At 38.1% G+C, this 25,840-nt stretch overlaps 1 protein-coding gene across 1 annotated transcript in view; it reads left to right on the forward strand.

The window, feature by feature from the left end:
* stk3 (serine/threonine kinase 3) overlaps positions 1-25,840 on the forward strand; it is a 161,717-nt gene that overhangs the window by 38,335 nt on the left and 97,542 nt on the right. Inside the window, 1 exon segment of the mRNA NM_001097196.1 lies at positions 23,284-23,421. Coding sequence (NP_001090665.1) covers positions 23,284-23,421 — 138 coding nt within the window.

Below are 25,840 nucleotides of genomic sequence, written 5' to 3' on the forward strand. Positions count from 1 at the left end.
ATTCGATAATAAGAGATTTCCAATCATTCTGAATTTCTTTCGTTGAAATTTGATGGTCCACAGGCAATTTATAATCCCTTTCCTGTTAAAACATTTAGCAAATTTTGTAGTAGCTGCAATAGAAGGTTTATGGAAACATGACTTCAGGTGGTTTGAAGTACAGCAAAATCTTTAATTTGAATCTGATCACACCTGTTTCCATTTAATTCCCCTGGCAACAAGAGTGCTATCAAAATGGGTAGGAGACCACCCTGAAATTTGAAAGGAATTGAATGGAAAGAAATGACTGTGGCTGCCTTCTTTCATTCTTTCACAGATGGTGTTGCGTAGTTCTGTATTTAAAGTGAGTTTTCAGATCATTTTAAAGTTAAACAAATTTATTTGAAATGGGCACAGTGATGCAAATGTAAGATGCGAACAAAGCGTGTATTTTCTTTTTACAGGATATGTGAATTTTAAACACTGTCAGTTTGTTTAATTCTACAAAAACAGATCTTCAAGGCAGGTAACAGGCTACAAAGCATGATTAAAAGTAGAATTTCCAGCACATTCTTGTTCATTAATTTGTATTAATGATAGTATAGTATTTACTGTCACCACTGTTGGGAACGCCAAGACTCTGAAATTAAACAATATTCCATCCCTGAACTGTTTGTGTATGCCTATTAAATAGTCTTCAGTGAATGTAAATATAGAATGTTCTTCAGTTTCTGAAACTGTATGCATGCATTTTAGGGGGTGCAATATGTGTAATCAGAGTTTTATATATTCAAAATAAATTCTAGCTGCTGGCTGTCTTCTTTTGAAGTACTTGTTAAGGAGCATGATTGTTGTTAAGACCCTTTATCAGCTATTCATCAATGGGCATTGGTCTATGTTAGTTTTACATAGTTGGAGTTGAGAGTTTGTAGCAGCTTATTATTTATTTGTATTACTGCTTAAACCTCCAAGAGACTGTTTGGTGAACCCCAATTTTAAGATCATGCTTTAGAATATTTAATATATAGCTAGTGACTATTTTATTCAGAGGACATATTGTTTCTCTAGGCTTTCTGCAACCACTTATGTTATAATTGTTATGGGCTTTATAGACACTGTGAGAAACCATATTGGAGTTAAATCAGTATTAATGTTTTGCTTTGTTTTTTGTATTTAATTTTTTACGTTTTTGATTAAATTTTTCACCAGGTTGCTACAAAAAGCTTGTTGCTGCCATTTGGCCTCTTGGTAGCTTCTCTAATGAGCCTATCAAGTCTTTTTTTTTTTTTAAATAAGCAGATATAGAAAATTAGTGGGCATCATTTATTTGGTCATAGTTTCACCCAAAATCTCACCCTAACTGACCTTCAAGCTAGCCTTTCAGATCTTTTTTTTTTAGGAGAGCAAATGGTCATCCTCCCCAATTCTTACCCTAACGGCCTTCAGGGTAAGCCCATTTATTACTGCTCCAAGCTCCTTCAGGGGGTGCAGCCCCATAGTTTGGGGCAACTGGGTAAGAGTGTTGGTAATGTTATAGTTGTAGTTAGGAGAGGCCTTGTAGAAGACCTCTTACATTTGTATAGGGTTGTTCTTTTTCTTCATGCTACTGTGTATTTAGTAACAAATTAATAAGCTCTATTATGGACTATTAAAGGAAAACTATACCCCTAGAATGAATACTTAACCAACAGATATATTATGTTAAGTAACCTATTAAAAGAGACACATTGGATAAATGGGTTAAACCCCTAATTTTGTAGGCAATTATGAATAATATACGGTGCTGGTTTCTCTTTGGGCTAAACATTAATCCTATCTGTAAAAATGGCCCCTTTATTGGAGCTCCCTATAGATCCTCTCTCTCCTCTGACCATGTTTGAAATGAAGAGTAGGTGTGTCCTAATGGTCCCTGCCAGAAGCACAGTAGGAGTGGGAGAGCCAATCACAGCCCTACAGTCACACAAGCACAGACAGGCTTCAGTTCCCTATCAGGTCAGCCTAGCTGCTGATTGGTTCCTATCCAACAGTGCAGAGTACTGAGAGCCGGCGGCTCCCCAGCTCATCCAGAGAATTCGGCCAGCAGAAGTGGAACAGATGGGCGGGAATAGTGAAGTTTTGGTGGAATTTCTCAATAAATCAGCCTGAAACACAACTTTTTTAAGCACAATCCTTCTATATTTAGAGGAGTATAATTCGCTGGTACATTCTTAATTTTTATAGGATGTGTCTCCTTTAACGAATCTCGCCTTACATGCACATATTTGACTGCTGATTAAGGGACAGTCGGCAGTGTGTGGAGCAGGCTAGAAAATCCTATTTGCGAAGGACTACATGTGGCTGATTATCTACATACCCTCAAGTGCCATGTTTCTGTTCCCAAGGGCTCACAGGTTAGGTTACTCTGATTTGGCTCGCCATACCATTTTACAAAGCTTTGTTTGTTAACTTTGTCAAATATTCCTGTGTCTGGTCAGCTTTGTTCTATGAAAAGATAACTCTGCTGCAAACAGACTATCTGCCCAGGTTACTATAAAATACAGAGTATCTGTGCTACAGAGCCTCACCAAAAACAGATGACCTGGGACCTACCAAGGCCACTGTAATATTGTACAAGTAATGCCTGGACAAAATAAAATTGAAACCCAAACAATGATCAGGGATGGTATTTTGAGATCAAAGGAGAAGACAAACTGCTTTGCCATTAATATTCATATAAGACTTAAACATTTCCCAGTTTAGAGTTTTGGCCGTTCTTTAAGATATGAAGATTCTGTTTCTTAGAGATAGAAGTTGATTGTACTTGTAATGTGTTTAGGATTGTAGGTCTTCAACTTTATCCTTTTTTCCTGCAAATATTGTGGACTGTCTTAGAATGTATGAGAGTATTATTGTCTTTTAATGTGGAAATATCTTAATGAAGAAGAACATGTTTAACACCTGAAAGCAATCACTGGGGATTGTAGAATTTAGTTTTGGGTCTCCAAATGTAAACCTGGCAATAAAGAGCCATATGAACATGTATCTTTTTCCCCTATCATAGAAGTGCAGGTATGGTTAGTAGTTTCTAAATATAAAGGTGCCACCACACATCTATTTAATCACACAATAAGCGTTTTGGTGTTAATGGTAGAAATGTGGTCTGCGAAAATGATCTGTCCTTGACTTTGGCAGCTCAATTGTATTTGTTGCTGGGCTTACAGTTCTTGGTCTTGTAGCCCAGTCATGGGTAACAGCAGAACAATGGGAAGGTAGCAAGATAGCAGCCAAGTTTGGGTTGGGACTCCTCCAGTTACATGGGAGTAGGAGCAGGGTCGGACTGGGTCGGACACCGGGGAAAATCCCGGTGGGCCCCCCGGCAGCCCAGACCTTTGTCGGCGCACCCCCTACTGACCGTTCCTACCCTGACGCGTTCAATTTATACGTGCTCTGGGAGGACGTCGGGGGTGGGTTAGGGGGGCCCCTGGGGGGGTGGTAGGGGACATGGCTGGCAGGGGCACCAGCCCCGGTGGGCCCTGCACCCCCCAGTCCGACCCTGAGTAGGAGAAACAATAGGTTACCTGAAAGCAGTTCTAATGTGTAGCGCTGGCTCCTTCTGAAAGCTCAGACTCAGGCACAATGCACTGAGATGGTGCCTACACACCAATATTACAACTAAACAAAATGTAAACAGTGTCATTTAAAATAAAAAGCACAACATAAAAATCATGACAGAATCCCTTTAATACAAGTATAGCGGATATCAGAAATTTTAGAGCTATGGCTTGTGCCTCAGGCTGACTTAGTATTTATCTAAAACCTGAAATTTCACCAGTTTTTCCCATTTTCCACGTTGATCTAGAATATTCCTACCATGCTGTCCTATAAAGAAGCATGAAAAATTTAGCTTAAAAACCTAATAAAGGCATCTTTTACAAGAGCAGTGGTATTTTATTGGCCTGCAATATAATCCTTACTGATTCATTTTAATTTCTTAACTTCTTTCACAACGTTCAAGTGGTTTGGCATAATTCTGCTATTGGAAGGCGCCGCATACTTGTCTGTTGAATCTGGTTTTGCATTGCCCCCTTATGCCTCGGGTCACTGCCATACTTGCACCATGGCAATCACTTGTGTGGGAAACCGGCTGTAATTTAAGAGGGGAAAGAAAGCGCAAAGACTACATTCTGCGTGACTCAAAGTAACTAGTAGCAAAAATGTGAAGTAAAGGGTCTCTGGGGAGTTTTATAGATTTATGCTTGCTTGTTAACAAAACATAATTATTCCCATATTCTGATATAGTGAGTTCCTTCTTTTTACAGTTCACAAAGTTCTGGTGGAAGCCTGACAGAAATTAGTGACAAATATCATGACAAGATGTGTTTTATGGAATTCTAGCACATTTTTATTATCTACATGATTTACTTAAGAGATGAGGACAATATTTTAAGTTCAGTTGACAGTGATTTATGTTTGTGAGGAAGAATTTAATTGCTTGTATCTTTAAATAGTAGCCTCTGAGCGGATTTTTCGGATTTTGAGTATATGTATCTGTGTCTATTTATAGGGAACCCTGTCGTATAGCAGATTCTGCTAGCTGATCTCATCTGGTTTGTATTTGTATTATACTAAGTAAGTGATGTTTGCAGATACTATTTGTTACATTGGGTAACCAAGTTTCTGTGATTGATATATACAATTCTTTAGGTTTATAACTTTGAGAGAGGCTGGGAATCCAGCGGAATCATGCCTTCACTAAAAACCACCTATTCACTGTCCTGAGAGTGGTCTCTGCTACTTGGTTTCTACTTAATTTCATAAACTGCACCAAGATACGTAATTTTACACATTAAAATCATAACCTGCTGTTGAAAAAGCCTGGTTATGTGCAAGTGTAAAGCAGAACTTAAAGGGACAGTAACACCAAAAAATGAAAGTGTATAAAAGTAATTACTATATAATGTAATGCTGCCCTGTACTGGTACAACTGGTGTGTTTTCCTACTACAGACTACTACAGTTTATATAATAAAGCTTCTGTGAAGCCACGGGGGCAGCCATTTACAGGAGAAAAGGCACAGGTTACTTAGCAGATAACAGATAAAACCCCATTATATTCTACAAAGCTTATCTGTTATCTGCTATGTGCCTGTGCCTTTTCTCCTTTTTCCCAGCTTCAATGGCTGCCCCTGTGTTGATATAGCAGCTCATTTATATAAACTATAGTAGCGTTTCTGTTGCAAACTTACCAGTTTACCAGCGCAGGGCAACTGTACATTATATTTTAATTACTTTAAAACACTTTCATTTTTTGGTGTTACTGTTCCTTTAAAGGAAGAAGTGGGACATCAAGCACTCCGGACTGCCAGGGTCTGCTAAAACATGGTTTTTATTTCTTCACGTTAAAAACAGCAAGCGCCTGACGCGTTTCGTGCGTTAGTGCACTTAATCATCTGCCTAGAAGGGTTTGGATACCCGAGCCTCCACTACATACTGGGTACTTATTCTGCTGTTTCCTACTTTTAATATAGGACGGTAGTTTGTTTATTCACATTTGTTTAATTTAATTTGTTTCTTTTTCTCACATGTTTACTTATGTTCACTTGTTACTTAGCTTTAGGGATTAAGTGTTTTTTGCTCTTTGAGCATTTACTTTGATTAAAGCAGAACTTAACTCCCCATAGCCCCCATCCACTGCCTTCCATTGCCCACCATTGCCCACCTCCATGCTTCCTCCCCCATACTCTATTACATAGCAAAGCGTCCATATCTGTATTCCTAACATATAGATTATCTATTTGTCATCAATATGTATCTGAAAGCTGCACTCCCTTAAAGGAGAATGAAAGGTAAAAACTAAGTAAGCTTTATCAGAAAGGTCTATGTAAATACAGCCATAAGCACTTACAGTAATGCTGTCCTCTATATCAAAAGAAACACATGATTTTTTTTTTTGTAAACATGATGTTCTAGTGTTTGACTTTCTATTTCAGAAACAGTGTTAATTCCCGGGTCTGTGCAGTTCTCTCCTCTCTCCCCTCTCCTGCTCTCCCCTCCAACCAGGAGGCTAAGAACTCCCTCCCTTAGGAATTTGTGATCTCAGCGATAACCGCTATAGACTGAAGGCAGGAAGCCACCTAAAATGGCAGCTGCTATCTTAAAATAAATATATTATTTTAGGTGGCTCTAATGTGGCAAATCTATTGGCAGTAAAATGCCAAAATGACTTTCCTTCTCCTTTTAAAGCTGGGTGCCAAGAACCCGAGTTCCCCAGCCAGGAGCTCTAATTTGCCATAAAGGAGAAGAAGGAAGGTCATTTTGGCTTTTTACTGCCAATAGATTCGCCACATTAATGCAAGATAGAACACTATATTTATTCAGTAGAAAGCTTTACCATAGTACCAGTAAAGAGCCCTGGAAGCTCCCTCTGTTCGTTATAATATAGCAGCTGCCATTTTAGCGTGGTTTCAGTAGCTTCCTGCTGCAGCTCTAGTGGTTAGTAGCTCAGATCAAACATTCTGATGGGAGGGGGGGGTGGTAGTTCTTATGCAGTCTTTTGGGAGGGGGGAGAAGTGAGAGAGGAGAGAGAGAGGAGAGATCTGTGTAGATTCAGGCCCCAGGAATGAAGGATTTTTCTGAGAGAGGAAGTCTGATAGCAAAGTACTTGTGTACACAAAAAGAAGATAAGAAATCCTGTGTTTCTTTTGATAGAGGACTCTGATAGTGTAGTGTTTCTGTGAATGCTTATGGTTGTATTTACATAAACCTTTCTGATAAAGCTTGCTTAGTTTTTATCTCTTCCTTCTCCTTTTAAGTCTGCCAATAGGATTGTTTCACCACCAATATGGATTTATGCAGCTAAGTTCAAGTACATGCTACTGTTATTAATACAGAGAAAAAGAAAATAAAGAAAATAATTTTCATAAGTAAGAATTATTTGATTATAATGGATGAGTAATTCTAAGCTGTATGGATAATGGGTTTTCATATAAGGGGTCCCATACATGTATAATACCTTAACAATGGGTAAAGCAATGAAGTCTTACACTGCTACAGTAGTAATGCATGCCCCAGGGATTCTAAACTTATGGGTTATAGGCCTCCACAGCCCCCTTACAAACTGCAAATGTCTTGGTGCAGTAGGTAATATAGTAATAAAACAATAAGGTGTCATAAATTCCCAATCTTAGGTCACAAAGCAGATCCAAAGTCTTATTTTGGGTTACATAAGAATAAAGAGAAACACTGGTATATACAATACCATACAGTTACAGTTGTTATTGATTATGACATTTTGTGGATTCTAGTTCAAGCCAAAACTGACTAAACTAAAAGTTAAATCTAGTGAGCGAGTGATCTCTTTAAGGATCAGGAAGTAATGTTGCTACCTTCTGTCATTGGCAACCAGCTTCAGAGCTATAATCAGTTGAAGGAACCTCAAACAAATCTAGCAATCTGTATATTAAATAAATACAATAAACTGACATTTATGATTACCTAAACTGATATTTGCATGAACAAATGTTTTATATGTAGATACACAAATATATAATGAATATGTACGTTTTTGTCATTGCTCCTAATATTTAAAAAAAACAATGAATAACTAGGAGTGTATATTTTACTGTGAGATGTAATTATGAAAACCACAGCTTGATTGCTTACTTTTAATTTTAGAATTGTACCTTATTGTCAATCATAACCGTTTTAAAAACATTTTAAAGGTCCCAAAACCTCAGTTTATCAGCATATAAATCCATCATTTCAGAAGACATATGGCTCATTCAGTAGTTGAATTTGACAACATTTCCTTAAAAAGATATTTTAGGGATTGTTTTTAATTTCAACATTTCATACCTTCTTAATTTGCTTGCATTAGAAGGGTGGAAGTGCCTGTGCCAAAAGCTGTGAGCATAACCTAATATTTGTGTAGCCCTTGCCCTTCCAGGTTTCCTGGGGTTGGGTGTCAAAATTACTGTAGTTTTCCCATGAGCTTTGCTGGTCGATACAAATGGTGAAACGGGACCTTTGAGAACAAATTCTTTGGGAATGAAGTCTAACAGGATCCACATGCATCGAACTGGGATAGAAAGGTTACCTTACTCGGGTTTTGGCCATAGTACTGTAATCATTATTTCATATTTGTGACCTTTTAAAATTAAAAGGGAGACATTTTTGTGTTTTTTTTTATTTTTTCTTTTTAAATTGCTGCAATCATATTTAATGGAAAACCGCATTGTGATGTAATGAGTGTCTCTGCTTTAACAGGGTATTTGTTCTGCAAACTAAGGCTTCACACAAATTAAAACACTATCAAGTTGTCAGCTGCACAGCTTTATTATTATTATTATTATTATTATTATTATTATTATTATTATTGTTGCCTTCATTTTATTTTTATTTTTTTATTTATTGCTCTTATTTATATCCTGTTCCATAAAACACCAAGCCTTCTGTTTTCTGGATGAAAAAAATTTACGTAATGAAAAAAACAAAGAGCATCATACTAAAATTTAATTAGATTTTTTTTTAAATACATTTTTCATTCACTAGATTTTGTCTTCTTACTCATTCTGATGCGACAGTCTTACACTTACACTTAAGGTGGCCATACACGCACCGATATTATCGTACGAAACCTCGTTTCGTACGATAATCGGTGCGTGTATGGTATGTCAGCGAGCCGACCGATGTCGCAGGAAGCTGCTGAAATCGGTCGGCTCGTCGATCGGCCAGGTTAGAAAATTTTGATCGGGCGCCATAGAAGGCGCCTGACCAAAATTCTCCCTTCAGAGCTGAATCGGCAGAAGGAGGTAGAAATCCTATTGTTTCTACCTCCTTACCTGCCGATTCAGCCCTGAATGGTGTGTGGCGGATCTGACGATGTTTCGTGCGACCGATGGTCGTACGAAACATCGTCGGATCGCCACGTGTATGGCCAGCTTTACACTTATGTTACAACAGCAAAATAAATGTACTTGCCTACCTGCTGTATGTGTGTCAGACTTAGAGATAAGGAGGAATTGATCAGCACAAAATTCTTATTGGTTTTCTTAAACACTGAAATGTTTTACTCAAGTTGTTTACTTTACGTTACAAAAATATCCATTATCGGAACAATTCTAGGCGCCAAACATTACTGATATTATCTCATAAATTCTGTAGCTGTGTATGCAAAGTGTAGCTTTTATTCAGTGACATACTTCTAGGCCATTTTAGCACAGGGATCCTCAACTTTTTTTTTTTTTTTTTTTACTTATGAGCCACACTCTGCTATAGAAAGTGTTGGTGAGCCACACAAGCATGAAAAAAAGTTCTTTGGGAGATGCCAAATAAGGACTTTAATTGTCTGTTTGGTAGCCCCATGTGGTCTGCTTCCAAACTTGCCTCTAAGACAGGTATTCAAAAATAAGCAGCTGCTTTGAGGCCACTGGGAGCAACATCCAAGGGCCCGGTGAGAAACCTGTTGTGCCCAAGCCACTCGTTGGGGATATCTAGTTAAGGCCTGCCGCTCAACAAAAAAAATATTATCTCTACACTTCTGTGTTGCTTTTATCTAATCTTGCTACTTTCCCCATATGTACTCATGTAGAAGCTGATCTTGCCACCTGGTGGCAGATTCAAAAGCTGCCAAGACGATGCTGTTCATCTGTAGAATCTTCAGTATCTTTTGCAGGAGCTGGCTGTATAGTTACTATGCAATTCCAAATTGGAGAACAGAGATATCATTTGTTCTGCATGTAATGTTTATTTAGAGCAGAAGTTTATATAAAATAAAAGGTGTATCACTTGCCCATTATGCAGAATAACTACTGTGTAGGGTCACAGACCCAAGCATGAGGTTTGGGTGTATTTTTAATGCACTGTAAGCGCGTGAAAAATTGTGCGGTACGAAGAAAACTGACCAAAGAGTTTTTTCAATCAGCTGTGTTTTTTTTCTATTTTCCACAACTTGATGCGTGTTGCAGTTGATATTAACCCTGTTAGATTTATCATGGACGAACCAATATAATGCTATACAGGTATGGGATTCCTTTTCCGGAAACCCGTTATCCAGAAAGTTCCAAATTACAGAAAGACCATCTCCCATAGATTCCATTATAAGCAAATAATTCAAATTTTTTAAATTCATTTTCTTTTTCTCTGTTATAATAAAACAGAACCTTGTACTTGATCTCAGCTAGGATATACTTAATCCTTATTGGAGGCAGAACAAGCCTATTGGGTTAAATTAATACTTAGATGATTTATGGAGTTATGGAGATCCAAATTATGGAATAATATCTTATCCAGAAAACCCCAGGTCCCGAGCATTCTGGATAACAGGTGCTATACCTGTATAAGCACTTGCTGTACACTATCCAAATATAATAATGAATAATGAATGTCGGCTATCTCTTGCAATGAATTGGAAGCAAATAGTGGTGTATTTGTGCCCAACAGACATTTAGGGGCTAAAGGTGGCTCTTCTGTGCTCCCTGGAACCCCACCAACAAACTTTGTCTGAATGTGATTAGTTAGCGTGATTTTTAAAATCCAGTCACTGTTACTAACCACCCACCGCAAAAGTCACGGCAACTAGTCCCGACACGGTATATTTTGAATGCGGCAACTTGTATACTTGTGCATGGAGATTAGTCACCACGACTGTGTTTCCGTTGCCTTTATTGGGGTTTTAAAAAATTGCAGCGACTAAACGCCCCATCTGTCTTTGCCCTTAAATAGCCGTATGGAAGTTTTCTATGGTTTGTGTGCGGCATGCGTTTTTAAGCCATTGTCTGATATTATGTAATTATCCCTTGTGTAGTAGGTATAAATATTTGCACAGGCTGATTGCTACACAATCAGTAAAGCTACCAGCACTACTAGGACTTTGAACAATAACTTTTCATTGTTATTGAAATCTTTATGGCTTTATCTGTACCTGCCCTTTACTGATACCCTGTTGCTCCTTTGGTCGATGTCGCAGAAATCTCCTTTGTTAGCAATGAAGCGCACAACAATATCCCCACAATATCCTTCACTTTTCTTTCAATTGCTGCATGTTAAACACATTCTATGAAGCAGGGCTGTGGAGTCGGTAGATAAATTCTCCGACTCTGACTCCTCAGTTTCTGATACTTCCGACTCCGAATCCACGACTCCGAACTACTCTGTCTTTAATATGCTAATGTATTTTATACATTCATTGAAGGAAAGGAAGGAGACATACATGTCATTTAACCACAGAACTACTGGCTAGGAAGCCAACACTCTACTGTATTGCCCAATTAAAGCAAAAGACAAACACAATGAAAACAACAAGGTTTTGTTTATTTTTATTTTTTTTTTTTAAACAAGTGGCTGGATAGTAATAGCTGGCATAAAAATCAGGAACAGCAACTTTACCAGTTCAAAACAAACCACATTCTTTGGTAATTTAAGTTAAAACTACCAAAGAATGTGGTTTGTTTTGAACTGGTAAAGTTGCTGTTCCTGATTTTTATGCCAGCTATTACTATCCAGCCACAAAAAATTTATTAGTTATCAGTGAGAGTTAGGCTAGGTTTACAGTGGGCATTGTGTTCCCTGTAACAGAGGAACACGACGCAGTGGAGCTGCCGCACCTTAACTGTGCGTTACGTCCCATTTAGTGAAGCATACAGTAAATGAAAAGCTTCATGGTCACTCAACATGTTCGTTTATGCACTGCGTGCATTGGGCTTTATTCTTATAGCAAAGAAGTAATTAGTTATCACTGTTTGTGAATTGGGACATTTAAACTTACTTTATTTTTTTTTTTTTTTTTATTCCCATTTAAATTTAGTAGGAGTCGGAGTCGGTTCATTTTTTGCTGGCTCCGACTCCAGGTACCCAAAATTGCCTCCGACTCCACAGCCCTGATATGAAGCGATCCCTGCACATAATGTGGCTTGCCAAATTTTAACAGCAGATCATCTAGAATGGGGGCAGAGTGGACGGCATAGGCAAGGCTAAACAATAATGTAATAATTGACAGATGACAATCCTAGGTAAAAGATGCCCTGGGGCCAAACAATCGAATTCTAACTGTGGCAATGGCACAGTCGGTTCAGAGACCGCATCTACGAGCCGATGCGGTCCCCGATCCGACTGAATCTTTTAACCTGCCCGATCGTTATCTGGGCAATTTCAGGCCAGATATTGGTCCGGTATGGCCGTTGTTTCTGCCCCTACACGTGTATGGCCACCTTAAGGCATACAGTTTTAAAGCACCAATACAGTTTTTTTCTGTAAGCATTGTGCATTATAGTGCAGTCTGAGCAATCCAGTGCACAGTTATTGCCTTTGTCACCTTGACTATCCTAAAACCAGACACAAGCTGGACAGGCTGTCTGCTAAAGGGGGCCAGGTCGCCAAGCCAGCCAATCTTCTCCCAATATCCCCACATACGGAATTAGAAAGGCATGTATAGGCACCATCCAATTCAGGGGGCCGCATCAACGAACTGATGTGGTCCTTATCTGACTGAAAAATCAAACCTACCCGATCAAGATCTAGGCCAATTTCAGGCTAGATGTCGGTCGGGCAGACACAGGCAGTGTAAAGGCAGCTAGAATCGGCCCATGTGTGGCCACCTTAAGGCCAGAGTAGGTCTGCTCACATTAGCTGGCCATACAGTATTATAGCTAAATGATGCCATACATATAATGGTCATAATAGTTTGGCTATTGTCATTCAAGCTTGGAAGTGTGGAAGGCAGGTTACTCCCAGCGTGGATTTTCTGGGACGGTTAATAGTAAGGTCCCACTTAGCACACTATGTATAAACAATATTTTGATTAAAGCATATTATGAGAATTTTGCAACCTTATTGCTGAAGGCTGATTACTGCACAGTGTGGCAAATCTATGTGATGACGTTTTTAGTGATTTACAAAATGTTATATGTATAAGCATGAAGTTGCTATTTTTTTTAGCAGGGCCAAACTGTATTTTATTTATGAACTTGTGATTATGACAGCTTTTTAATGATCTCACATCTTAATTTTAAAGTACTGCTTGCTCTCGGCATTTCTATTTATCGTGATTTTTTTTTTTTTTTGTAAGCTAAATGTATTCTAATTAAGGACTAATAAGCTTTACATGCCGGAGGCTGATTTCTGGCTAACCCTGAATGACAGCTGTGCGCATTTAAGTTTGGCCACCGTGTGCCTTGCCTTGAGGCCTGCAATCCCATAACTTTTTTCAGGTGCAGGAGAAACTACTGGGCTAATTTGTTATGAAAGTGAAAGAAAAGTTGTCCGATAATACCAAGGGAAATGTGCGGCTGCCATCTGTTTGCAATGAACGTGTGTCCTTTCTGAACCATACCATGTTACCAGTGTGACTGTGCGATGCAAGGAACCGGCTTCGGCAAAGAAAACTCTGGAACGTTTTACTTCCTTTTTGGGTCATTTATACACACAGGGGGGTGTTAGTAACTCCTAATGGCATACTCTGAAGGGCTCAAGATTAGCACTGATCTTTCCCCTGACACTAATCCAAATGGATTCATTGCAGAGCAAGGTTTTCTTCTCACCTTTCCAGTGGCCAGGCCCTGAGATTTACCGAATAGAATTTTAGCACTTTGTGCTATTTTTTCCCCATTTTTTTATGAATAGACTAGTTCAGTAGCATTAAGTGCAATTTTGTTTATAGCAAATAAAATTAAATATTTTCAGTGATACGCAGGAAAAAAAAATCATTATTTAAAGGGGAACTCCGGTTTTCAAACCAAAATTTGCTAAAGAGCCCCACCCAACACAGAAACCCCTAATATCCCTATCACTGTAATCTGTATAAATACCATTTTATATGCTGAAATCCAGCTGAAAGACAATTCTTCTCTTTCTGCATCATTTCAAATCCTGGCAGGGGAGGAGGGACTAAAACACGTGTAACAAATTGTAACAATTTTTCCACAGCTTACAGACCGCATGCAGGAACTACATAACCCACAATGCATTGCACTGTGATGTTTCTTTCCTTGTTGACATCACATGTGCAACGAATTGTGGGATTTGAAGGATGCCGGCCAAAAAGGGAAAATGAAGTATTTTACAATATGTTGTTATTGAATTATTTTATAAAGACATTTTTGAGACATGCCAGTCATGTATACATCTGTTTGTTAAGGTGGCCATAGACCTTAAGAACCACTTATTTGGCAATTTGGCCACCTATGCCCTGGGCCATATTGGACTGACTCTGTTGTTACTCTTTTGGCCAATGATTGGATCATTTTGCAGGCCAGTGAACACCTGATGGACAACCAATTTTTTCAACCAGTTTTGAAACCTGCCACATACAGATTGCTTACTTTTAAAGTAGGCAGCTTATATACTGAACCGTGTATGGTCATCTTCAACTGGTTCTCCTTCTGTCTAATAATCTTACAATTAATAGTTTTGGTTTAGTCCTATCTAACCTTGTGACTAGCAATATGCAGATATATCCAATATCCGCTGTTTAATTATGGGTTGTTCAGGTTCAGATCACAAAGTTGGGTTTCTACTGTGGGTTCAGGTGGGTTTCCGATCCACGATGGTCAACGTTTGTATGTTACCTTGTGCTACTTGTGCCCATGTATATTAACTGAATGTGAAAACCTTATTTTATTTATTTTTGCTTTTGACTGTTTAAACTGGAGGTGCATCCCCACACTCAATGTGATAATTGATATATAGTAAATAGTGTCATGATGATGAATTTTTGTTACTTATCTAACTTTTGCCCCATGCCTACTTTATCACACAGGATCATACCAGCACTGATTACATAATAAGAACCTCAAAAAAATCTTGCCAAGCTTATTAAGATCACTGAATTGAACCTGCTCTTGCCTGACTCTTTCCACAGTTGAATGGCTTTAATCCAGCTGCCTGACCAAGGACTTTGTATTCCTAGATGTAGTAGGTTCAATATGGAGACTTTTAACTCCAACGACCCTGGTACCGTAGTCCTACAACTTTATATAATGAGAAAATTGGCACTTCTGAAATGTTGTCTTATGGGCCCAAAGTTACATTGTTCCCTTTGTGCTTAGTGAGTGCCTGGTGTGATCCAGCTTTGAATATGAGAATAATTATGGACTGATGGTTTAATTCTCTTTTTTTTTTTTTTTCCTTTTTCTCAGTTAAAGTAAGCTGTCCATACAAGCATCATTTATCTGTGCTGATTTTCATTCTATAATGATACACTCACTGCTTAGCATTTCTATTACCTTGTACCATGCAGAATTTAAGCATAAATATTGCTTGGTATGTTCACCAAGAAATCTACCTAATCCATATTTCCTTGCATTCATAGGAGAATGTGAATTTATATGGACATTAGACAGAACATTTTGAGGCACCTTTTGTTTAGTGGCATCTCAGATGTATTGAATTGCATTAGTAGTAAATGTAACTTACCCTGTATAGGAGCTACACCATCTGCTATGACTGTAAGGCGTAAATCCATTGTATTACTAGAGGAGACATTTGTGACCTTTGACATAAACAGAGCTAATATTGCTTTTCATGTTCCTAAGAATTTTCTGAACCTTTTGGTCCTCTATCACCTGATCTTTCTCTTTTCCTTTTTCCCAGTCAAAGCAAATATATAGCTTGTTATATACAACAGGTTTTCTATGTGGTGTTGGCAGTAATTTTGGCACTGGTGTCTGAGGAAGAAATCCTAGCAATTTTCAATGGGGCTTAAGTGGAAAATAACACTTAATTGTCTATGGCTGTAAAGGCTTCAGAATGAAAACAGAGGGGACTTTGCTAATCAGACAGAGGGACTTTTGTGCTTAGGAAGGCGTCCTAACTTGGTCCGGTTATCAGTTAATCAACATGTTCATGCACTACATTCACCACAAATATTAACCCTTACTATTATTTTTTTTAAGTCATCCTCGGGAATGGAATGGTTTCTGAACCACAGATTTAATGAGTATTTGGTTAAGTAATATGCTAAATATTAAAATGCCACAAAGAATATATGTGGTCTACCTAGAGAAAACCTCGACTGTGTGAGTAAACTTGCCTCTATTTTAACCTTTACTCTGTGTAGTCCCCCGGTAAATCATCTTATTGGTTATATAGGATTGTATAGCTGTTGATGTTAAGTAGCCAGTGTGTGACCTCCCCAATGGCAAGCTTTCTCTGTTATACATTTCTTTTCTTTTATTCTTCTCTGTAGCTAATTGGCTAGTGTTTACCTTCCTAAATATCATATGGACGCAGTAAAAACAGAATGACCTGCATTGAATTAGTGTAATTGTTACACAAACAGAACATGACATAGTTTTGGTCTCATACAGGAAAGGAGAAAGTTGGAAAGATTTTGAGTCTGATAAATAGAAACTGAAGATATTGATACGAAGCATGCGTCATACCTCCTTTTTCCTTTTATCTGTGCTTAAAAATAAAATTCTTTTATATGAGGTTATTTCCTCAATGTTTTTGTTTTGTGTATTTAGTTGATATTTTTTTCCATGTAATGAAACAAATCTGACAATATTATATTGAGGTGGCCTCAGTGCATGGCCAAAATGCAAAGTCTGGCTCTAGTTTGTCTTGTGTGCATTCAGATTATTTTAAGTCCATTACATTTTTAGAACCTGTAGTCCCAACTCTCAAGAAAGTCCCCTTTTTTTTTTTTTTAATAAAAAGTGTTTAATGGAAGGTAAAACTTAAATTTTTATCTTTTAGTCCAATCGCTTAGCCTTAGATATCTGCAGTTATGGCCATGCTATGGGAGAAGAGTGTTGTGGCTGAGGAGCTAGGTGGGTGGGGGTGAAAATGCTGGGTTTTACTTATCTTTAAGGACTTATTGTGGCCAAAGTCTACATTCACATCAGGTGTTTCTTTTATTTTAGCAACTATAAAGCAAAGTAAAATGAGGCAGTTGCTCTTTCTCAACAAACGCAGAAATAATGTATGTAACTGTATGGCTTTTGCACAATTTGACCGCAAACCAACGAAATAGTTTACACAGTCATCTTCATTACAACGCAATGTAAAAATGAAGTAAGCTGTACTCCTTACCTCCTATTATAAAGCCATATTTTCATATATCCTATATACTTTGCTACCAAGGCTTGTTAAACTGATGCTTTACCTTCATATTTTATTTTCTCTATGGATTTCCGTGTGGTATGGAATTTTTGGAAGTGGCATCATGATTTTCCCTTAGCTAGGCAAAGGTGGTTGGAAGGGCAATTTCCTGATATAACTATATCTATTAGCGAGGAAGTTCAGACAGTGTCAATACTGTCTGGGGCATCTGCTTAGCCTCTCTATGGCAAATGTTCAGTGATACAGGCAAAACTGAAGACTACCTGTTCTATGTTCTGTAGTTAGAAACCAGTTTAGACATCTTTTTATTTTCTTTTTCTTGCTGAATTTCTAAAAATGATTTAGCAATACCTTGGCTTACATTATTGCTTGCCCCTTCCCATCCAACAGCCTGATGGAGTAAGTAGTGTAAGAGCTGCTTGGACAATACACATGCTCAGTTTGCACTTTATTCAGTTGGCTCAGTGATACTTATTTAAATGCCCAGTTTTTCATAAATGGAAAATTATATTTACTAAAATTATAATAAGACTGGGTCCTATGGTTTTTTCTTCTTATAGGATATTATCTGTGGGCTTGGCCTTTCTCTTTAAAGTACTGTATATGCAAAGCCCATGCTTGGACCACCTATTTAGTCCAGACCAGGCATCTATTTACGTCAGTGGTGGGTTCTTGCGCAGTGGTTAACAATAAAGCCAAGGCTTTATTCCATTATCAAAGGCAAAGCAATGCAGTGCTGCTCCTTTCTCTCCTTTCTATGCCTGCTAGCCCCAATGTTTATGTAAAACCAGTGCTTTTGTGCACCCTTTGCCTTGTGCAGTTTGTGGATTCAGTAGTAAATACAGTGCAGTGTACGGCAAACAGAATGCAAGATTCACAATGACTGGGTTGACTGTATACTTGCAGATAAATGCCTTCCTTAATCAATTCACGATAGCAAAATCAATATCATCACGCACGGTTGCTTAATTATTTACTTGTCCTTGTTGCTACATGTGACCACTGTTTCCATAACATACACTGTGTTGTCTTTATTTTGTGTCTTTGACTTGATTACTTTATTACTGAAATTGCGTCATTGGTCCCATTAAAACCTTTGAACCATTTTTATTAAAAGATACACATGCACAGTAAGAAGCTAATGGTTGTTAAACTACTGGCTACTACTATAAATGTAGCTACTAGTAGGAAGGTCAAAGCCCTTAATATCGATCATGATGGGTCATTTGTTTTTTTAGAAATATATTGATCTCAACGCTGTGACTAGAATGGTCACCAGTGTCCAGAAGTTATTCCGCCCCACCTTACTTATATCCTCTGGGTTCTGGCTATTTAGATCATATGGTTCTCCAAGACCAGGGTAAAGCACATGAGTTTGGTGGTGCAAGTTGCCTGCACAGATTGCAGATTGCATAGAGGTGCATTCACCAGCCATATGTTGTGTTGTATAAGGCTGCTGAATGTTTTGTACAACAGCTTTGTGTATTGGTATAAGTAGTTTTCCTTTTAAGGGCTCTGGCAAATCTCACTTTTTGCCGGTGACTTATCCCCCCCGAATTGCCATCCCACCGGCGAAAATGCAAATCGCCAGTGGGATGGCATACGCAGCGCCGCGATTTCAACGCCGCCGCGTATGCCATCCCACCGGTGATTTATATTTTCGCAATTGGGGAGATTAGTCGCCTGCCAAAAGGGAGATTTGTCGCGGGCGACTAATCTCCCTGTGTGCCAGAGCCCTAAAGGAGAATCTATCCTATATCAGGATATATATTTTGGTTTTATTTTTCCTTTATTAAATATAGCTATGGGATGTTTTATCTGTATTCCCTTTTCTCTGTAATAATAAAACAGTACCTTGTACTTGATCCCAACTAAGATATAATTAATCCTAACTGGAGGCAAAATAATCCTATTGGGTTTATTTCATATTTAAATACTTTTTTTTTTAGTATGGAAGACAGGTCCCATAACTGTACCTTCTCTGTAATTGTATATATTGACCATATATTTGCTTTAGGAATGTGTCTTATCCCAGGTTGGGTTAGGATTCAGCTCTGCTCTTTTTTTTTTTTTTAATTTTTTTTAATTTTCTTTCTTTCTTGTCTGCCTTGGGCAGCCACACCAAAGGAATCCAATTGTCATGAAGAAATAAATTGACTGATTTAGATGTCTGGCACTCACATATTCTAGACTTCTTTATGACTTATGTGCTGCACATTGGTGACTGCCATGCACCAAAATGAACTTGTTTTGCCATTAGCTCATGTCTTTGAGAATATTAAACCAGTTTCCCTTTTACCTTATCCCGTGTGTGCACCCTGTTGCTAATTTGTCATGGTTTGGGGGAAAAAAACTATTTTAAGTAATGCTTAACAATAAATAAAATCATCAGTTGTGGGATAAGATGTAAAACCTCCTGCTTGAGTCTGCAGACGGTCTCTATTGCCCCCTTTGGGGATGGTTGATTGTGCTCCTTGGAGGGCAATCATTTAATTAGCCTTACTTCACTCTGCAGGTGAAAGGGTAACTTTTTGTTTTTTCTGCTTTGTTCAAACTACAAAATCCAAAGGTGGGTTTTCTCATAGTACCATTAAGTGCCATCTTTTCCCTGATAAGCTCAGTGCTTGTCAGATTGATTGCTGCGATTAGTAGTTTTAGTGAGAAGCCTGTTTCTAAACAAAAGCCTGTTTTTAAATGAAGCTGTTCAGTACTTAACTCGAGATCATACAAATCAAGATAGCTAAAGCAAATGTTTCCACATAGTCTGTTGAGGCTTTACTTCTTGATAAAGAGGTGATTCACGTGCCACGTCATTACAACTATTAGTATAGCCTTGTACAGTGTACTACATGACCCTGGTCATGCCATGGTCCTCAAATTAGTCTAATAGCTTAGCTATTGCTCTGATTTAATTGTACAAAGTTATATGAGGAGTTATATGTTTACATTCAAGGGAAGACTTTTTATATAAAGCATAATAGCAATAACTGAGCTAGCCACTAAACATGATTTCCCCTTTTGTTATTAGTTTTTAGAGGAGCAATGACCAGCTCCATGTTGTAGTCTCCATCATTCTCGACTTCTTTTAGGTGACCCTTGTGGTAAACCATTTGGGAGGTTTAACTTTGGAAATGCAAGTTTATGTTTAAACCTAGTTTGTATATAAATTCATAATAAAATAGTAGAATTCTTAATGAATCAAATGGGGCTAGCTAGGGATGACATTCACCTATTTGGTTAGCTTAAATATAATGTAATATATAAGCAGACATTGCCTGTTTTGTTTGAAAGGGAGGGCAATTTTAGTAGCTTTCGTGACAAATGTCTTAATACTTAACTTCTCTTAAGCCCCATATGTTGATATTGGCCAGTGAATAGGATACCCATGGATTCCATGGTGGAAACTGCTTATCTGCTGCTTTATAACCCCTTCTTTAGTATGCACTGGCATCTGCCTGTCTGCACACAAGAGGGGAAGTTTGGTGGGAAAACAAGAAAGTATGCATTTTTGGCCCCAAATCCACCTCATTGGCATTGTCCATGCCTATTACAGATGGGGCAGAAGGCAGTGGCCAAAGCGCCATGTGACATTACCCAAATTATAACCTCATCTTTGCAAACATTGTTTTGCTTCCATTCCCACTCCTTTCTGAGATAAGATAACATTTTATGGTCTCAGAGGGGACTTTATACTTGTCGTTCTTCCTCCCTTTTGTATAAGCTTCTGTTTCTTACCTTTATCCATGTAAACTGCTGACTAGAGAAATATATGCAGTAGTTACATTTTACTGACACAGTTGCGGTTAGGTGGTAAGTTTCCCTCTTCTGCATTGAGGTCATAAAGTAGAATGTTTACACCTGGAATGTTTTCCTCCTCTTGAGGCTTGCTTATACGCCAAACTTCAGGAATATCACTTTATTCATATGCAAACTTAACAACAAGAGGAGAACGGATGTCCATTCATCATTCACTACTAAGTCCAATCATGTTTCCATTATTTTTATGGAGTGAACCTTTTAAAGGCCCAGTAAAGCCATTGTGAAAATATTTTGTATCTGTTTATCAAACACCAAAAATAATCAGGTGCAAATGTCTTAATTTACAAGAGAGGTTTTCATTGTGTAGTTCCTAAGAGAGTGCCACTACATTATGACCATGGTGCTTCCTATTGAACCATACAAACTACCTGACATAAAAGGCGCAGGTGTTTTTTGGCCTAAAAATGCTTCAGTCTGATCTGAAGCAAACACAATTTTTACCATAACATAACAGAATGATTTAATTAAATGCATGCAAACCCTTTTATTTTCTTGTTTTACTGGTACTTTAACAATTATAGCTAGCTGTCCATCAAAATGCTGACTCCAGCACAACACTTAGAACTAGAGAGACGGATTCTTTGGAGGCAAATGGGCAAGAGAAATTCCTTCAGACCCAGAGCAAGAATTGTTCATTGATTATGTTTAGGAACTCTTATTTCTGTGAGAGAAACTTTAAAGGTTCCCCTTTTACTGTAAATACCCTCTTTGATGAGGAGGAAGGGGATTATAAATATGGGTACAGGACCTGTTATCCAAAATGCTTGGGACCTAAGGTTTTCCATAATTTGGATCTTCATACTATATCTACTAAAAAAAATATTTAAACATTAAATAAACCCTATAGGATTAATTATATCTTAGCTGGGATCAGGTACTGTTTTATTATTACAGAGAAAGGGGAATCATTTAATCATTAAATAAACCCAATAGGGCTGTTCTGCCTCCAATAAGGGGTAATTATATCTTAGTTGGGATCAAGTACAGGTACTGTTTTATTATTACAGAGAAAAGGGAATCATTTAACCATTAAATAAACCCAATAGGGCTGTTCTGCCCCCAATAAGGGGTAATTATATCTTAGTTGGGATCAAGTACAGGTACTGTTTTATTATTACAGAGAAAAGGGAATCATTTAACCATTAAATAAACCCAATAGGGCTGTTCTGCCTCCAATAAGGGGTAATTATATCTTAGTTGGGATCAAGTACAGGTACTGTTTTATTATTACAGAGAAAAGGGAATCATTTAACCATTAAATAAACCCAATAGGGCTGTTCTGCCTCCAATAAGGGGTAATTATTTCTTAGTTGGGATCAAGTACAGGTACTGTTTTATTATTACAGAGAAAAGGGAATCATTTAACCATTAAATAAACCCAATAGGGCTGTTCTGCCCCCAATAAGGGGTAATTATATCTTAGCTGGGATCAAGTACAGGTACTGTTTTATTATTACAGAGAAAAGGGAAATCATGTATTAAAATGTGAATTATTTGCTTATAATGGAGTCTATGGGAGATGGCCTTCTTGTAATTCGGAGCTTTCTGAATAACAGGTTTCCGGATAATGGATCCTATACCTGTACTGCTCTGACATGATTTTCAGTTGTAGTATGTCAGTCAGATACTTATCACTTTGACAGATATTGGCATGCAGAATGAATAATACTTTCTGTGATAAGTTACTGAGCTGCTGTATATGGACTGAAAAATCAAAGTGCAGAAGGCTTTAGTGCTTTATAGTTTAGTGCTCTGGCAAAAAAATGCCTGAATATTTTATAACCTGTCATTATTGTGTGCATATGAGATACAGTATTTGGGCAGAGATAATAAATGCAGCTATTAAAGAAGGTTAAAGTTTTGGATTTCGATAGCTACTGAATTGCCGTTAAATCTAAATTAAGATTATCAGTAGATAAAGAGAGAGCTCCTCATATCAAAGGTCAGAGTAAATAGCCGCTTTCAAGGACAGCAGTAGAAGAGTTTATGTTGCTTAGAAATCTTTAGAAAATACTTATGAAATTTACAGTTGGGTGTAGAAAGAAACCCTTAATCTTTTTATGCCATGTTTTAAACAAACACTGCTTTATAGTCTGTTTTATGAACATTTGCTCTTCTCAACCTTTCATACTATGGGACTTTAATTTGTTCTGGGGGGGGGGGGGGGGGGGGGGCAATTATAAAATAAGCTATACACAAAAGTATTAATGAGCAGGATCAGGATATTTATGGGTATCACCAGGGTTTTATGCCCTATGCAATGGGCCTTTTGTGAAATGATGGTCGCTTTGTGCAAACCCAAAAAAATACTGGTATTTATCGCCTACAAATACAGATGTTGAAGTTAAATTCTACAAAGTGAAATAAATCTGAAATTATAAAGGGCTTTCCTACTGAGCCCCTTTACTATTAGCTTTTTAATAATGAGATCTCTTTTTTTCTTATACAGGCAATCTTCATGATCCCCACAAATCCACCACCCACATTCAGAAAACCTGAGCTTTGGTCAGATGAATTTACAGATTTTGTAAAGAAATGTTTGGTGAAAAATCCAGAGCAGAGAGCGACAGCCACCCAACTCTTGCAGGTATTTTTCTATTTTTCCTACTGCTATAGCCAAGTGATATCTCCTTATCTACTCACTTGCAATGATCTCTATTATCCAATCATAATGTATACATGTAGCCCTACATTTGAGAAATTATTCTCCAGTACTGAGGAGAGATGTGTGGGCCCAATACTCTCTGTGTGTACGGCACTGATGCACAGGAAAATTGAGTAACCAAATGGGTCCATTTTCATTTATTTTCCTTGAACTTATACCAAGTCTTAAGATGGCCATACACTTACCGATATTGATAATCAGTACATGTATAATCAGTACATGTATGGTAGCAGAGGTGACCAATATTGGTAAAGGCCTTGGATATCAGTCCTCTCATTGATTGGGCTGGATGGCAAATATTTAGTGCTGAATCATCAGATAGGGGTAGAATTCTTCTGTTTCTACCTGCATATCTGACAATTCAGTTTTCAATGTAGTGGAATGAACAAACAATCTTTCCTGTGACCAGTGGCTGCAGCAAAGATCATAATAGTAGCATGTATGGCCAATATTAAGGCGGCCATTCATGGGCTAATCTTGTCTGCCTGCCTTTCTCTTGTTCTGATTGACTTTTTTAAAATTTGCATGTGTCTTCACCCCTTATATGTATTCATTTTGGAATGACAAAGTACATGAATTATTGGCTTAGGTTGCAAAGGGGCTGGGGTGCTAGGCACTTACCTTTCCTGTCTACTGCTGTTTCCGGTGGCAGGGGGAAATGGGTGCTTGGGCAGTTGAGGGCAGAGGGTTTGCCTTGGGTGCCCTTTCTTTCCTTTGGGAATGCCAAATTAGGGCAGTGATTGGCTATTTGGTAGCCCCATGTGGACTGCTGGCCTGCAGAAGGCTTTGCTTGGAGTAAAACTGTCTCTGTGCTTCCAAAACTTGCCTCCAAGCCAGAGATTTGAAAACGGGCACCTACTTTGAGGCCACTGGGAGCAAATTCAGAGGAGGTGGTGAGCAAAATGTTGCTCCCGAGCCACTGGTTGGGGATCACTGGTGTAGCGGAACCAGCGATCATAGCCAGTGGACCTCTAGTTTATTATGCCAAGTTATCAGATTCCCTTGGGAGTAGCAGTCTACACTGTTGGGCTCTGAGGACTGGATTCTTTTTGGCTGCTATGATATCAATGCACTAGAGATGCACCAAATTCCTAACTTTGGCTTTGGCCAGATTAAAATCTTTAACCAAAAAATTCACCCAAATACCAAAGCAAATCTTTTTCCAAATTTGTCCAGAACTTTTAAGTCACAGCCTTTAAGGGTTTGGATTTTGTTTGCCTGAGCATTTTTGATTTGCTGCATCTCTAATATGCAAGAATGTGTCTGTCTTTATAGTGTTTGGGTTTAAGCCTCTGTGACATTGTCTCAATTTCCATTTATGCACAAACCCAAAGTTCAGGCAAGCCCCCCTTCCCGACAGTGTTTGCATGTCACGTACCTGTTTTACATTTGTTTTCCAACTGCCTAAACGCTTTGTTAAACCTGAATTTAATTTCACACTGCAGAGTTGTGTGGACTTGAGTTTTTGTAAACTTTATACTGTAATAAAGGTAAATTGCTACTATATAGTATATGGTTATAACTCGCTGGGAGAAGAAATCGCCATGAACTAAAAAATAAGAATGCACATTGCTATAAAAGTGAGGGCAAGTTTATTATTAATGCAACTCTTAAGCTATCATTGTTACAAACAGGGTAACACAGAGAGGTTATGAAATGGAAAATAAACCTCTTTTTGAAGCAGATGTTTGTTTTCTAAGGACCAGGACCCCATAATGGGTCACCATGCTATTTGGTACAGATCAAAACCATTTCACTCTATTTTATATGAAGAATTTCATAATTACATGAGGCTGTATCCTTTAAGGGGAACTGTCACAACAAAGTAATAGCATCCTAACTGTAATGGCTTTTTACGTTTGTTACACTTTTTATTATTATTGTTTTTATATATTTATTTTTACAATCCCCTCTGTCTAATATTTTTCCTACTCAAAAAAAAATAAAAAAAAATTAGTGATGCTGGTTGGCAGCTGGCCATTCCATACATCCATTCACTGCTTCTGGCATGCTCCCTCGGCCTAACAGTTTCCCCTTGGGACAGCCAGCCAGGGCCGCAAAAGGTTACGTTAAAACTAACGCCATTTACGTAACTTCCACAAAAGTTGCCTACAAACTTCATATGAAGCAATGACAGCGCAGGGCAGGAAGGAGATGAAACTTATGGCAAACTCCACTAACTGTTAATTAACTGACCATTAATTAGCATATTAATTCATTAAATTCTTTCTATGAATTGCTTATTATAGAGTAACATCAGCAGTTTATATCGCACACACAAGGGGCGTGGCCATAATTTTGGCGCTGCACGCTTGTGTTCATGGGGGCCCCATATAAATAA

Source organism: Xenopus tropicalis, chromosome 6 (genome assembly GCF_000004195.4).
Source record: "Xenopus tropicalis strain Nigerian chromosome 6, UCB_Xtro_10.0, whole genome shotgun sequence".
NCBI classification, from domain to species: Eukaryota; Metazoa; Chordata; class Amphibia; order Anura; family Pipidae; genus Xenopus; species Xenopus tropicalis.